Raw genomic sequence first — 16,757 nt, forward strand, 5'->3', positions numbered from 1 at the left:
TTGGCAGAAGAGACCAACACCCACCTCACTACAACCTCCTTTCAGGTAGTTGTAGAAAGCGATAAGGTCTCCCTTCACCCTCCTCTTCTCCAGGCTAAACAACTCCAGTTCCCTCAGCCGCTCCTCATAAGACTTGTGGTCTAGACCCTTCACCAGCTTTGTTGCCCTTCTCTGGACACGCTCCAGCACCTTAATGTCCTTCTTGCAGTGAGGGGCCCAAAACTGAACACAGTATTTGAGGTGCGGCCTCACCAGTGCTGAGTACAGGGGCATGATCACTTCCCTAGTCCTGCTGGTCACACTGTTTCTGACACAAGCCAGGATGCTGATGGCCTTCCTGGCCACCTGGCACACTGCTGGCTCATGTTTAGCCAGTTGTCAACCAGCACCCCCAGGTCCTTTTCCTCAAGGCAGCTTTCCAGCCACTCTTCCCCAAGCCTGTAGCATTGCATGGGGTTGTTGTGACCCAAGTGCAGGACCCAGCACTTGGCCTTGTTAAACCTCAGACAGTTGGTCGCAGCCCATCGATCCAGCCTGTCCAGATCCATCTGCAGAGCCTTCCTACCCTCAAGCAGATTGACACTCCAGCCCAATTTGGTGTCATCTGCAAACTTACTGAGGGCACACTCAATCCCCTCATCTAGATCATTGATGAGGATATTTAACAAGATTAAACAATTTAGGCCATAGTACCAGAAATAGCTGTTCCCAGGAAGGCTCCTGGTTCCAAACAAAACCCACTAAAATCCATGGACAATCAAGTGATAGTGCGTTCATTGGGCATTGTCCCTCAATTAGAAACCAGTCTCACAATATTCCTAAATGACTGATTGCTACTCAATCAAATGAATACCCATGCTATTCATTTTTTCTTGAAGTTCCAGATCTTGTACTTGCAAGAAACTTAATAAATTTTCTAGCTAAGATGCAGAAAAACACCGAAAATGTAATCCTAAAGCTTTCAAGAGAGAAAGCAAGTGAACAGAAGCTAAAAGCTATTAAAAAAAAAGTTCTTAAGATTTAAGGCAAATTTTATGGATTAAGTGCCTGAAACCTCAAAGTTAGGACTACAGTAGCCTGTATATAGTTCATGAATACAATTAAACTAAAATTAAAGGGACTATTTTTATTTCTTAGTCAAATGCATGGTTAATTCTCTTCATAACCTCTAGTTTTTAGATGTGGTTTATAGAAGGGCATACCTATCTTCCAAGTTATTGAATAAGTTATTAAAAAACCCAGCAGAGAAATAAGGCTTACTTACTGATATCTTAAATCATATTTAATAATATCATTTTGCTTAAGTTTGAGACCTAACAAACTTGGAAGTAAACCCATGCACAAACTTGTAGTTTTCTCCTAAAATGTAGTGGAAAGCCATTTCTGCATGCATCTGCAAGCCTGCAGGCCAGTAACACACGGGCCTTGTCAGGATTCCCAGCCCCACTACTTCAGCATTTATTTGTTTTTTCTTCAAACGAGAAGAAACAGTCATTTCAAAGTGACTTTTGGAAAGAACCTTGAAAACTATACTTTAAAGCCGTAGCACAGCAGGGCTTACACACCCCATCCCCGGCACGCAAAAGCCGGACCACACAGGACGCCGACCCGCTCCGACGGACGCTGGTCCCCTCAGCCCGAGGGCAGCCACGGTGCCCCACGCCTAACCCCCTCGCTCTTCCGCCCTCGCAGGATCCGGTAAAACAAGGGCGGCTCGTAAGGCGCAAAAACCAGGCACCTCCTCAGACGTGAGGCGGCCAGCGTCCTCCTTCGCGCCGGGCGAGGCAAAGGAGACCGCCCCTGTGCGAAACCCCAGAGTTACGAGGTGGCGATACCCTCAACGAAGCTCCATTTCCGCGCCGGGCGAAGAGGCGTTCAAACGCCGCGCACTCCCCTCCCGCCCCGGCGGCTGCGCAGAGCCGAGCGGCGCGGGATGGCGGCTCTGCCCGCCCTCCCCCCCCCCCCCCGCACCGCCCTGGCCGGGCCGCGGGGCGGAGCTGCGGAAAGCGGCCGCGCAGCCGCCCCCGACCGTCTCGGCACCGGGCTTGTAGCAAAGGGCGCCCCGGGGCTGCCGCGACCTGGCCTTCTGCCTCTCGCCGCCGCGGTGCCGGGGGCCGGCGCGGCGCGGCCCGCTCCCCCCCCTTCGCCCCTCCCGCCGCCGCGCAGGCCCGGCGCGGCGAGGTTGGGCGGTGCGAGGCATGAAGCTGACCAAAGCCCAGTACGATGAAATAGCCCAGTTCCTGGGGCACGTGCAGCCCACCCGGCAGAGCCTGAGGAAGCTGAAGGAGAAGTTCCCTAGGTAAGTGCTTCCTGACCTCCGGGGCCGCAGCCCGGCGCGGGGCGGGCGGCTCAGGCCCTGGGATGCGGCCTGCGAGCTCGCTGCGGGCGGGCGAGGGGCCGCAGGGGGCCGCTCCGCCAGCTCCAGCCGGTGCCCCCAGTTCCAGGCCCCACACGGTACAAAATCACTTGGACACGCACACGGTCATCGACGGCAAGTGACAGCTAGCTGAAGGTACTGCTAGGAGCAGGGTACTTCTCACTCTCTGTGACCTGAGAAGTTGTCACAAAATAAAGAGCGCTCTTCTCCCCTGCCACACGTCCAAATAAAAGCTCTCAGGTCACTCATGAGGCTCTTAAAACACCAACTAGATCTTCTTAGGTGAATGGAGCCTTAAGGCTCAGGCCATTCCTCTGTGGCTGAGACCACGGGTGGAATCTGGCCTGAAGTACCACTGCCCCTGTGTCTTAGGGAAAAGGGGCTTTCCAGACCCATCACTCTTTACTTGATGCTGCCCTCCAGTTGAAGGCTGGAAAAGGGATCATCTCCTTACATGTGAGCATTCGTCAGCTTCCTTGCCTGAGCTGTGCTCGGAACGGCCAGTCAGAGATTGCAAATGACGATCGGTTAGCATGGAAGGGTGTACGTATGCTCCATGCACTGATCTTCATTGCCAAAGTTTGCTTACTACCAATAGCAGAGTTGTAAAGGACATGTTGCAAGGTTTTTCTCTTTTTTTTTTCAGGTTTGGGGTAAGGATTACTAGTGCTGAATTGGACAGGAAACCAGTTCGGATTCTGTGGGCAAAGGACTGGTGCTGTCTCTAAAATGCACCAGAAACCTGCAGGTTTTAAAGTGCTGTGCTTTCTTTGGCGAGAGAAATAAGTAAAACAGAAAATTGTTCCCATGCTTCTTGAGTGAGCCGTGCTAGTCTTACTGCAAGCATGGCTGAGGAAACTGTCTGAAGCTGTGTATAACTTGCAGTAAGTGGATAAAGAGCCAACGTTAACTTATGCTTTGAAACCATCCAGTGAAATCTTTTCCTTTTCAGGAAAGCGTATATTGTAGTTAAAAATTAAGCTGAGGGAATAGCCCTGTGACAGAGACGAAGTGATGCTAAAGCAATGTGGTTGGTTCAGTGAGCGCATTGAGTTGCATTGTTGGGAACTCAGCTCACCTTGCACAGTACTTCTGCAACTTGGGAAACCACTTACTGTGACAGCGTATGTCTAAGGAGCTTAGACTTGGCTTTATCACTTGGGTGCTAATGAAATTAGAAGAGGGTTTTCTTGTGTTTATATGCATGCGTGCACGCACACACATGCACATACTCTTTTTTTCTAGTCTCCTTATTAAGCTGTCTTGAAGGAAGGTTAGAATTTGGGTTGGTTTGCCAGGGCAGTCACTGTGTGTAGGAACCCGCTTCCAAGACACATCCATAGGAACATGAGTGTCTGTAATAGGGAAAATAAGTTTGACAGAAAACTAGCTGGCCTTTCTGCTGATACATGTTACTTCCCAGTCCACTTCTTTGATGCTGCAAAAGATCCATTGACTCCTCAGTTTCAGAATTTGATGATTGCTAAAAAACTTCATATGAATAACAGCATAGAGTTACATCAGGAAAAAATTATGTTTTTTTCTAGAGCAGCTGGCTCAGGTGTGGCAAACACCGAAAAGCAGAGATTAGCTATAGTACTTGCTTCCATTATTAGCTGGCTTAACATACTGTTACCTTGTTATCCACATTATGAGATGAGAATGTCCTCTTCTGAATGACGCTTGTAGGCCTCTTCTGAATTTTGCTTGTCCGTCCTGGGAGAAGGCTAAAATCTTCTATTGGAATGATATATAATTAATACCTTTTTTAAAAACCGTCTGTCTTTAGTGTATTTTGAGGAGGTCTGCATGTCTCCTTTCTGTGAATGGCTTAGCAAGCAATGTTGCTTTGTTGTCTTTTTGTTTATTTATCGTAGCAGGGCAGATGCAGAAGATCCTCAGAGAAAAAGTTTGAAGTAGCAAAATATGTTGCACTAATGATTTTGAGATGCAGTTAAAAAAGAAATAATAATGCATTCCAAGGCCACTGCTTGCCTTAGCAGGAAGAGAGGTGTATTGAAATAGGTATGTGTTATAAAGTGAAAAACAGGCAGCCTCTTGTTAACTTGTAAAAGAGGCCAGCTGTAGAGATTTTTAAACTTGTGTGCCATCTTAAGTGCTAAAGGGGAGGCTTTTTCAGTGATGTGTTTTATAACTGTGGAGTAAGTTTGTTATGATCTAGTACTTGTGTCATTCTCTTCTAGGATGAGAAGGGTCTGCCTGGACTTTTTGGACGCTTTTTTTCTTTATGAAAACCAAAATCAAGCAAACAAACTCCCCACCCACACCAACTTTCTAATTCAATCTTTTAAAAAAAAGTATTCCAGAATCTCTCTTGGCACTTGCAATGTGATGAAGGTGTCCATAACCAGTTTTTCATTATTATATGGTAACAGTTGCTGATTCAAACTGGAAAGTACTAACGTCCATGAACAGCTGCTTTCACCTTGCACATTCAGTCTTTCCCCGGGAAGGATCAGTATCCTACTGGTAATGCAATGCATAATTTGACAGTTTTCAAGTATTTTTGGTTCCTACTGCCTCGTAGATCTTGTGAGTCTTTGGATTTATGCATTAATCTGCTCAGGTTTTTTCCTAATACTGTCTTATCTGTTGGTTCCTCCCTTGTCTGTTGTGTTTCTTGAAGACTCACAGTTTATGCTCCTTATTTGTATGAAGTATCTTTCACACTTTGTTACGGGTCTGCTCTTGTTTTGCCATTTCTCCCTAAGAGTAATTTGTAATTTCCGTAAAATTATTGCCACAATTTAGTGTGTATGGGTATGCTGTGTGGTGACTACAAATATGACCTGTGAATCTAAATCATTTTTAACAGGGTAGTTTGTTCTTTACTGTTATTGAACTACTTCAGCAGGTGAGATTACTGCTTCAAAAGGGTCTTGCCATTTGATTTTTTAATGTCAAATATTCAAAATTAGACTCCTCCTAATACTGCTTAGAAGTATCTTTATACAAGCATTGAGACTTGTAAAAAATTTTTTACAATCCTATAACATTACAGACAACATAGATTTAGTCTACTTTGCTTAAAACCCAGTTATTTTGCAAAAATACAAACTCATGAATCAAATTGCAGTTCATTTTCTGTTAGTACTGCAGTTTGTATTCCATACCTGACAATTACCAATGTAGTTATTTATTTATTTATTTATAAGGTGTTTGTTACATGCTTAGCAGTTGTCTTCTAATGTGTTCATGTTTAACAGCGGGATTTTTGGATGACCTGAGGATTATCAAAATGTCATTTTGAGCACTAAGAACGATAAATCTCTCCCACATCACTGACATGCAGTTCCTTTGAGCTTCTTAACATATACACCACTGGACTGATAGTTCTGTAAGTTCTGTATTGTGGTCTCCTAAATGTACCACCTTTTCTGCTTTGTTTCTCACCTGAATTTATCTACTTGCTAAAAAATTGTGATATTCTTCGTAACTTCTGTATTTTATTCTTCTGCTTTCTCTTTAGCCATGGGCTCACGTTCTTCTGTGATACTGTTATTCTCAATGAGACCTAATGTCTTAATTGGATTACCCATTGTATGGCTAGGAAACATAGAGTATTACAGGAAGTGCTCTGAGAAAGTTACAGTATCTTAAATAGTAGTTAGAGCTGCAAGTAGATTCTACAAGTAGAGTCTTCTGCACAAGAATCACCTTTATGGTGACAAGATGTAGGTTAGACCTTTAAACTTTTAACTGTATTCAAACACTATTTTAATTTGTCCAGAAAAGTCCAGCTTCTAAGGGTTTGATTCATACCCAAGCTGATATTCTAGTATTTCAGTTTAGTTGTTTCCAGGGGGAAAAAAGAAATCTCAGTTCTTCTGTATATGGCAGAATACGTAGTTTCTTATCAGAAACTTTTCCTGAAGCTTCTTACCAATAGAACATGATTGACAAATGACTGTACCCTTCTCAAATGTATACCTTGTACGTATTTTGCTGTTCTACTTCATATCCAATTCTGACTGAATATTACAATTTTCTTGATTGACTCTTCGTCTCGTGTCTACCAAGCTTTCTAAGGGTGTAAGGTTTGATTGCCCAATTCATTATGGTACTGTCTTGTTTTTTCTTCTGCAAAGTTTTGCCTAGTTTGATTCTTTTCTGAGTCTTTGAGTTTCTTACACTACATTGTGCTTGAATTGGGGATTCCAGAGACTCTCTGACAGTGCAAGTTGGGTCAGTAGCCTTGCATCTTTTAGACATTCCAAAACCCATGCTTTTCAAGTTCTTGCATTGAACTATTGTGAAACATAATTCATTCCATCTAGGAGTGCTGTATTCTTCCACAGCACAATTAGTGCAGTGTGTATCATTTCTCTTCCTTACTTAAAGTCATTAAACATAGTGCCTGTAGCCAAGCTTACCTTTCAGTACCTTGACTTCTATTCCTGTAAAAGAAACATTCTTTTTTTGAGCCTGAGTGCAAACTATGTTTATAGGGAGTTTCAAAGTACTAGAATTTCAAAATATTGGAATTTATAGCAGTTGTCCTGTGCAGGTCTTCACTTCTGTGCATCTGTTCAAAGAAGTACTGTCCTGTTTGTGCCCCTTCTGTGAAAGCTTCCTTCATAGTGATCAGGAAGAGCTTTTCTTAAAGCAGAAAGGTGAGGGAAGCTGGCATAAATGTGAGAAGAACTTTTTTCCCCCCCCCTTCCTTTTTTTTTTCCAGTAAGCAAGAGAAAAACATGATGCACAGGTTCATGTTGATATACTTGATATTTGAGTATGGATGTTTGATTTTAACATATGTAACTTCATGTTTGATGATTGTGATGCACACAGTCTTTATTTCCAGAGCTCATCAAGTGATGTATGTTCCTCTACATTGATGACCTGTCTTCATTAGTTAATATCACTTCAGGTTTTACACACATTTTCAGTAGTTATGTTGCTCTTTCTCCAAATTACTGATAGCTTTATTAAAAGACACTGGGCCAGGAAAGCATCCCAACAAGATTTTTCATTTTTTAAAAAATGTATCTGCATGGTAATGTCTCGCAATGTAAATTGGAAAATATAATCTGTTTATTATTTGCTCATTTTTATCACTTTCTCAGTGATGGTTCACACTGAAACAAAGGCCCTAAAAAAGTTTAAATGTATCAATGTGGGGTTTTTTACTAGCCATTGAAGACTGCATTAACATTTTTTCTTCCTCTTTTCCAGTGTCATTGTTGCCTGTCTTTTTGGGTTTTAGAATTGAGGGTAGATAGGCCTCTGATTTTTCCTCTTCCAGTCAGTTTTATTTACAAGGAAATATTTTTTTTCATGAATAATTTCATTCTGCCTTTGTGCTGTTGCTTAGATTGTCAATCAGTACTGATAAGTCAAGATGGTTATGATAGGAAACAGGAAGGTAGAACTGCTCCTTTCTTTCATCTCCCTCTTTTTTCTTTTTTTTTTTTTCTTCTTTCCATTTTTGTCATTTTTGTGCTGTGGTACCTGCTGCTAATGAAGCCTGGAGATTGAGTCAAGGTGGAAGGAGAATTCTCTGTTCTCTACTCTAGTGCTCCTTGGGACTGCTGTTACCCAGGAAGGGGGGCACTGAAGCTTGAGAGTAGAGGGCACCTAGCTGTCTGCACGGATTTCAGAGCTCTAGGCTCAGGACTCAAGCACAGGTATATTGGACAGGGAAATCTTATCCATGAGCAGGCAACCTACTGGTGTGTGACACTTCAGTTGCATTCTCTTCTGCCTGGGAAGGCTCTCATCATAGCAAAACTGACATAATTCTTTTAACTTCTGCACTCTCTGCTCTTCTGAATAGTTGGTTAATTATTTCGGAAAGCAGAGGAACTAGGCTGTTTTTCTTTACTCTGCAAACACTGATCTAGCAAATCTTATTTAGAAAGTTGCCTTTGTGCCTATAAGTGCTAGAAATGTATTTCTTTTACAGAAAAGAAAGTATAAAGGCACATTTTAAACCATCTCTGCTTTTCTATATTCTCACTACTTAACAATGAAATACTCATGCTCTGCCTGTATAAACCACGTCATTGATTTCAGTAGACCAGGTCATGAGAGAAAAGAAAGTGGATGTTAGGAGGTGGAGAGACTTGGAGGGAGATGCTAAATGGCTATTGGTGTATTTCCACCATGTCTATTTTGAAGTGGCAAATACTTTGCACTATTACACTGTGTTTAAATGATCTGGAGCGTATAGCTAGAGCAGCTATGAAAACAGTAGAATTTTTAAAGCTTTGTATTTCTTTTTTTCTTCTTATATGTTAGACTTCAGAGTAAACACAGGTTTACACAACTGTTTGTTTTTGTCTCTTATATGTAGCAAAAGCCTAATATAACTCTAAATTTGTTATGTTCTAGAAGCAACATTTAACCTAATAGGTAAACAGATTGATAATAAGAGATAAGAAAGAGGTCTTGGCTCATTGTTTGAAAAGCAAATTAACAATATACAAGTTTTCAGAAATTACCCACAATAAAATGTAGCATATTCAAAATAATCTTAAAATGAAATAAAAATTTACTATACAAAGTAGTTATGTGAGCTCTGAACTGTTATCGTTCCCTTTGGGAAGATGTTCTCACTCTTTGAACCCTTGCTAGGGTATCTACTGTAAGATTTTACAGCTTTGATAGGCTAAAGCAGAAGGTGGTATAGGTTTTCTGCTTTCACTGTAAATTCAGTGAACAAGCCTGACAGAACTTGTAACTGGTTGGATGTTGTATGTCTTGCTAAAAAACTGTTTACTTATGCTGTGACCCTAAATAGGAAGGATACTAATCCTCCCCTGTAGTACAAAGTATTGCATGACAGAAAGTAACTGAATTGGCATAGAACTCGGAAGAACTTTGTTTCCTCCATTATTCATTAGATTAAACATAAGATACTTATTTTAAAACTACCTATTGATAGCAGTGTAAGCTTTCAGAGTGGAACGGGAAATAAAGTTTTGCTCAGTTTTGGAGCTCTCCAATACCAACAGACAGGATTTTAGACAGAAAATTCTTATATCGGCATGTGTAAATTCTGTGTCTTCAGGATGTGAGTACCTTCCTGATTTGTTTGGAATGAGATGGAAAGGATTTTTTTGAGTTGTTTGTGTCTTACCTATTAACTAAAAAATAGATGACATGTATAAGCATGTTTCAACATGAAAGTTAATTTTGAGGGAAGTCCGTCGTAGTTTTGTATTAGAAATTTTATGACTGTAATCATCATCTTCCTTGCAAGCATTCCCACGTATGTTGTCTATCCTAGGAAATTGCAAAGTTATTTTAAAGGCTAGTCTTGAAATTTTACTGGAATTACACAACCAAAATTAAGGTTGTACTTTCTGAATTCTTGAGTACCGATAGCTCTCTTCCTTCTCTCTTAACCTTTTCCCCTTCCAATATGGGAAGTGCTACCATATGGGAGTACAGTTAATTTTATTTAAAAAAAAAAAAAAAAACAAAACACACAGAACAGAATTGTGAAATTCATTTTGGCTGAGTAAAGAGAAAGTCTTTTTGGCTTTCAGGAATTTATACAAACCACTTAGAAGCCAATCCTATATCCTTTGAAGATTTGATGGTGAAATACAATGATTGGAGGGGGCCTCTCAAAGCAGACTTGGAAATTAGTTCCCTATAATTTCAAAATGCATTCTGAGTCTTCTGTAGCTGTGTGTTAGGTGCTCTTACTTAATACTGAAGAAAAGAGAGAACAAGAAAGAGAAAAAGAGAAAGAAAGAAAAAAAGAAAATTATGGAGCGAAAGAGAAAAAGAAGGACAGAAAAAAGAGAAAAAAGAAAGAAAAAAGACAAAAAATATAAACAAGAGGGAAAGGAGAAAATGCAAGAGAAAAAAGGGAGAGAAGAAGAAATAAAAATGGAGAAAAAAGAGGGAGAAAGAAGGAAAAAGATAAAAAGAAATGGGAAGAAAAAAGACAGGGAAAGAAGGAAAGGAAGAAAGAGAGAAAGAGGAAGAAAATCCTTTTATATGTCAAAGCTGGGGGAGTTGCCTTGGTCACAGTGTACATTACTGTGTTGCTTCATGAAGTTTATTTGGTTGTACTTTTTGCCACTTCACAAATTCCAGGGTTGTGATAATCACCAGTAGAATAGGAATATAAGTCTTGTGGCCCTGTTTTTACTAAGTATTTCATTCTAAGGAAGCTTGTATCATCAGGCAGACCAACAGATGTCTGTAGATTTAAGGGCCAGATTATGGTGGTTGTTAAGGAAGGATGAAGTGGAAGTTTTAACACTGACCATATGTGCATTTTAATTGACTTGTGGATTTTAGGATACCATTATATTCATGTTGCTTGTACTTAAGGACAATGATGATAAAAAATGGTAATTCTTAATTGTATCTCAGAAACAGTTCCATACTGTATTGTTCTTCTGAAGCCTGCAAACAAGTCTAGGCTAGAGTTTTATGAGCAGAGGGGATTTGCTACATGAGAGGGGAAAATATTTTATTCATGTGTTGTTTTTTGGGCAATCATATTCTGGGCTATATTACAATGGCACAATAAATTGCTGAATACACTGTCTGCTGAATATGACCTCACCATGAAAAATTTGATGCATTAGAGTAGGAAAGGTTGGAATATATCAACCTTAGCTGACAAGGGACTTTGAATTTTGACCTAACACAGATGACCTTTGTGTGCAATAAAAGTGAGTTTAATCTCCAGGTCAAGGTTGAGGTGAATGGTAGGGCAACTTGGATTGGTTTGTGCTGGCTATGGCTGGATCACACCTAGCAAGCAAAGAAATCCAAGGTCTTTGCATTTCAGAGTAACCAAATGCTTATTTACCCAAAGTTTACTCATATCTTCAAAAATTGTGCTGTGCTGTAGACAGCTAACTCTTCAGCAGCTGTGGACTAATTTGTTTGAAGCTCAATGTTTCAGAATAAGAAGCATGAGGTACATATATTCTGCTCCTATAGATCATTGAATAGGTAAGCTAAATAAAATTTCTCTTCTAGCATGTAGAAGAAAGACTGTCAAGTATATTGCCTTGCTATGAAAAGGGTGAAATCTAGAAGCTTTATTTCTTTGACAGCTAACCTGTCTTTGGAACATCGGAAGTTTATTCCTAAGTGGCTTATGCTTTTAGGAGGAACACAATTAAGAGGGCTCTGATATGTTTCACTAGGCAAATACAAAGAAAACAGGTCCTTTTGAGCACTCCCTTGCTGTAAAAGGTATTTGATCAAAGAAGCTAAGTTACAAAATGTTTTGGGGGTTGTCTAGGTTACATAATAAAGACGTATAGATGAATTTAAATAAAAGATTGTCGTGTTTTATAGTAGTCACAAACAAAATCTGTCTTTTTAACTGGCTGGTGTTTCAGGAGTGCTATTTTGCTAACACACTAACGGTACATGCCCTGAATACTTTACACAGATAAGAGTGGTAGCAGTGGTGCTCTTGGGAGGAGGGGGGAAGGAGGGAGTTCTCTTTAAATCAGCCAGGAAAAAAAAGTTTGAGACTAATGGAAAGAACCTCTACTCCTTTAATAGAGCCTGCAAAATATATTCTCCAGGACTGATCAGCTCTGAAGGCTCTAGAGGTTTGATGATTGGAATGGCAGGAAATCACGCTTTCAGGACATAACGAATTGACTAGGCCATCCATCATTTGTTAGCATGTGCTGAAACGCTGTGTTTGTGTGCAGAGGTCTGTGATTTAGTAAATACTTGGGAGATGAATAGAGCTTACACACAAGGGAAGATATTGCTGTCCTTCAGCAGCCTTAGACACAGATCCCTGCTGAGAAGGCCGTCTGACAGCAGCTCATCAGTAACTGGCCTGTCACAGTCAGTGATGCCCACCAGCCATCCCCAGTATATTAAATGCATTTTTAATATCTGCTTCAGTAGATTTAATGAAGAAAATTTAGTTTCCATACTCTGATCACTGCTTCTTCAAGTGTTTTAAAGCATTGAGTGCAGCACTTCCAAGAAAGGAACTGTGCTGATACCTGGAGGAGTTGATTGAAAATGAAAGTGAAACAGAATGCAAACAGGAGTGTTATTATCCAAACAGTTTCCTTTAAGCAAAACAAAAATGTTTGGAAAAAGCAGTGGTGATCTTAGAAACAATTGACCCTCCTGCAGAGGGACTCTATGCAGCAGGATATTATAGAGCAGCAGAGACACAGTGCTGGAAAAGTTGTGTGTGTGCACGGTGGTTCGGTTTAGTGTGACTGGCCTTGCCAGGAGGCATAACTGCATTTCAGATGTCAGTACTTGAATCAGATTATCGTTCTGTCCAGCTTTCAGAGTCCTGAGAGGAGGGTGGCTATGAATGGAAGGAACGGAATAGGTCATGTTTTTAATAACTAACATAGATTTTGGTTTTGGCATTTTTGCAAGGGATGCAGTTGGTGAAAATCATTGTAGCGTTCCATGGTATTATTTAAACTGATGTAGGAAACAAATAACAAGGCACAATGGAAAATAAAACTTCTGCTATTTTTAAAACTTAGCATGCTCATTGAGAGTTATTTGGTACTGACGTTCTGCTTGTAAGGATTGTACAGAATTATTTTTTTAACTTTGTAGCTAATGATAAGATCTTTTGCTGTCTATATATATAGATAAACTTCATAGTTGTTTCAATTTCCTGGGAACTATCAGGGAAAACTTCTGTTTGCATAAAGGCAAATATGTTGGTTTTCATTTTCTAACGAGATTCAGTGCTTATGATATTTACTTCAAGACAGCAAGACAAACAACTCGATTTTGTTGCAAACATCTATTGGAAACATTCACTTCTTGAGCTTTTTTTCCCTCAGGAATCCATTCTGTGTTCACAGAAGAGAAAGCAAGTGCCGAATGAGACCTATAAATTTGATTCTTGTATGTGTCAAAACAGTAATGTATTAAATGCATATTATTATAAAAATTTAAGATGTGTCCTAAACACTTACATTTTTATAACACATGACAATATTAAATAATACATTTTCTTGTTAGCATCTGTTTGCTGTCATTGTTGGCAGGACCTATGATTTATTACTTAAATTAATGACTACAACCATTTTGGTTCTGATATATGCCCCTAAGCTTATCACATCACTTAATAAAATAACATATATGCTTCTATGAGAGTCATTTTTTAATTGTTTATTCCTTTAAGTTCCTGATGAAAATACCATATCTATTTGCAATGTGAAAGCCTCAGAAGCTTGTATTATACTTCAAAGTGAGTGAAATAATGGTAAGGATTAATTTGTGTAAGAATGTGGAATACAGTAACTGATCCTACTAAAATTGTCTTCTAAGACAAGCCTGGTAGAGTACTGTTACCAAAAAAACCAACAGCATTGGAGGAGGAGTGGAAGAAACTGTTTTGTTTTCTTCAGATCCGGTGATGGTTAAAAGCCTTGTTCATTTGTTTGTTTGACTAATTGGTACCATACAAGTAGATTTCAAACTCCCATTGGCATGCTAAGATTTCACGCTCTATCATTAGTTTTCAATTTGTATTTCATGGAGTCCTTGTTGTCCATGGACTTCAAATGAAGAATTCAAAGTAAATGAACTTCTTGTCAGCAGGCTTAAATTTGCCAAACAGGAATGTGTCTGCTGTGCAAAAAACGTTTTGGTTTGTGAACCCCTTAGGTTGAAAACTTCTGTTTTGTCAGCAATGAAGGCATTCTTATCTAACGGTTTCTTTTCATACATGTTTTTTTAGATTCTAATGTCCACAACGTTTTGAATGTAGTGGCGATATGAATGGGGTACACTGTCCCTTCCAGTGTACTCTCCGGGATATGCAGTAGCCTGATTGATAGTGGCAGTCTTACTGCTTTATGGTGGAGAATTCTTGAACTTCAGTCCCCTGCTTTATCCTTCTCATCTGAATAGGATTTTTAAGCAAGTGTTGCTGTCCATCCAAACTGGCAAAATGGCTTGAGGTCAGGATGTGGTGCTGAAGAGGACTTTATTGTTTGGGTGGATGTCCTCTATTTGCATATCTGTATCTAGGCCTGCATTTGATAGCATTGATTCCCAGATACCCCCAGAAGCTTCAACACTGAATAAAAATGGCCTAATGTAGCACACATTCTTCTTCTGCAGAAAGCAGAATGTTGTCAAATATTTCTTTAAGACCCGTGTGATAGCAAAGGTAGTCTCTTGTATAATGCAGCCTGTCTGAAACTGTTTCAAAGACAACTTAAAAACTGTGACCAAAGTAGAGGTGATACTTACTTGTGTGACTGAATTAATATAAAAGATCTTTTTGAGTTCTTGTTGTTAATTGAGGACTCAGACAACAATGAGGACACCGTGTATCTCTATTTCCATTTGTGGTTGGCTAGGAGATGGCAGAACTTATCAGTCCGCTATTGCTACTGGTAACGTCCAGTTCTTTATTGCACTTCTGTGGAATGAAGATGTGTATTATGAGGCTACAACTGGTGCAAAGTACGGTCACTAATGGCCAGAGAGCGAGCGTAGGTTCCTACAGATGAAAAGGCTATTGAACATTAGCCATTTCCAGCATTAATATAAAATGCATGTTGTCAATGCAGCTGTCCTTCAGTTTTCAACACAGCTGAGCAATGTGTCTTCCTAGACAAACACATTATCTTTGATACACAAAATATAAGAAGATAAAAATAACTCATAAGCTAGATTTCTGGTTCTTACAGAGCTTAAAAAGGAAGATTTGCTTTGACCAGTTGGCAGATGCTCCAATAGGCCAAGCAAGTTCCGTTCCAAATACAGTGTTTAATGACCTCATTGCAATGAGTTATCTGACACGGGAATATGTTTTCCTTTATCCTATTATTAGAAACAGGAGAATTTAATTATTGACCAAAAAGAGAAGTCAGACTACATTTTTTATCTCGTTTGTATTGTGTTCCTTTGACATCAGTGGTCTGAGAGAGAAAAGGAAAATAGTCCTTTATGGAATAAGTGCATGGTTTCAGTCTAAATATTTTTCTAGCTGTATCTATCTGTTTGGTATGTCCTCTAAGTGCAGAGGATTTTTTTCCAAACAAATCCCATTGGTTACCCAACAACTATTATCTGCAAGCGTCCTGCTTACACTTTTTGTTTTAATGTGCTATTTAGACACAGACCTTGCCACTGACAGGCAATCATTCTTACACATTAGTATTTTTGTGGTTTTGAGTTTTCCAGACAGAGAATTTTGTCCATTTATTTGCGTGTAGATGCTTGCCATTCTAACATTTTAAATCTCAGTAATTTAAAAATATTATTCAAATGTTCAGCTACTGTGTAGAAATGAATATATTTCTATGTAGACAGGTTTGGGATGGTCAACGTGTATCACATGTTAATTGTTTGCTTTTATTGTAATCCTTAGCTCTTTAGTCTCTTTATCAAGGAGATGAATACATATAGATATAGATATATATATCAGTGGAATTTTGCATTAGTGGTTCAGGATGTTTACTGAAATAATGAGTTAAAATTATTAAAATATGCAGTCGAAAGCAACGTGCTTAGTTTAATGTGCTTCTGAATATTAAATGTAAGTAAATTGGTATATAGACATGGAGCCATTTGTTATATTTTAGTATATGAAGCAATAGCTGTGTAAACCTTAACCTCGTAATTTTGCCAGTTCCAGTTTATCATGTAGCTGTAAAAGGTAATCAAAATAAATCATGGAAGATGAAGAAATATTTTCTAGGGCTTTCTGTATGCTTTCAGAAGTGGCGCTTGATCCATGAAATTTTAGTAAGCATATTAAATAATACAATATGATGTGCAACGTGTCAGGTCTGATAAATTATTTTGTATAGGACATTTATACAACATATGGTGAGCTGCTATGTGAACAGCTTAATGACTAAATTATGTTAATCTTTCTTGCCATATTTACTTTTCATTTAAAAACCCAGTGTTTTCAAATTTTTATTTTACTTTTTTGATCATGGGTAGATACAAGAAAGGTGTAGGTCATCTCCGAGAAGCCGTGACAGTGATCCAAGGTTCCTCAGCTGTGCAGTGTACATAACACAGATGTTGGGAGAGTCATCTGTCAGCTATGCCTCTCCTATGGAGTTAAAGTTCTAGGGGGAAAAGAATTCGACACAGTGCTGTCACTGTTACATTTTCACAATAGAAGAGCATGCAAATATTCAACCTCCTGCTTAGCAGTAGTGCCCTGTCTAATGTCTGTGCTGGTTAGAATAAAAAAATAGTGGGTGCATCTAGGGCTCATAGATCTGACAAAGGTCATGCTATGCTGGGCATTTGAATTGGAAATTGTCTGGACTTAGATTTTATAAAGCTCCCACTGTTGTCGGGGAAAATTTCAGCAGGGTTTTGTCCCTAGAGAGGCCTCTTAGGCCCTTTTCTGTCCTATGAATGAATTTAGATGTGAGGGTTTCTCCTGCCTTAAAAC

General features: G+C 39.6%; 1 protein-coding gene and 1 long non-coding RNA gene across 8 annotated transcripts in view; one reads left to right on the forward strand and one right to left on the reverse strand.

Annotated features, from left to right (window-relative positions):
• The window catches only part of LOC142602035 (uncharacterized), a 39,186-nt gene extending 37,297 nt beyond the window's left edge, over nt 1–1,889 (reverse strand). The window contains exon 1 of the long non-coding RNA XR_012835667.1: nt 1,609–1,889. This is a non-coding gene — a long non-coding RNA (uncharacterized LOC142602035). The remainder of the gene's footprint in view (nt 1–1,608) is intronic.
• A 72-nt stretch (nt 1,890–1,961) lies between these two features.
• Nucleotides 1,962–16,757, forward strand: part of CDIN1 (CDAN1 interacting nuclease 1) — a 148,545-nt gene continuing 133,749 nt past the window's right edge. For 3 of the 7 annotated variants that reach the window (XM_075754089.1, XM_075754088.1, XM_075754094.1), the window contains exon 1: nt 1,964–2,299. In XM_075754089.1, coding sequence (XP_075610204.1) covers nt 2,199–2,299 — 101 coding nt within the window. In that variant the 5' untranslated portion in view covers nt 1,964–2,198. Of the gene's footprint in view, nt 2,300–16,757 lie in introns of all 7 variants that reach the window. The other 4 variants (XM_075754092.1, XM_075754093.1, XM_075754090.1 and 1 more) reach the window with 4 other exon arrangements.

This window comes from Balearica regulorum, chromosome 5, assembly GCF_011004875.1.
Source record: "Balearica regulorum gibbericeps isolate bBalReg1 chromosome 5, bBalReg1.pri, whole genome shotgun sequence".
In the NCBI taxonomy this organism is placed as follows: domain Eukaryota; kingdom Metazoa; phylum Chordata; class Aves; order Gruiformes; family Gruidae; genus Balearica; species Balearica regulorum.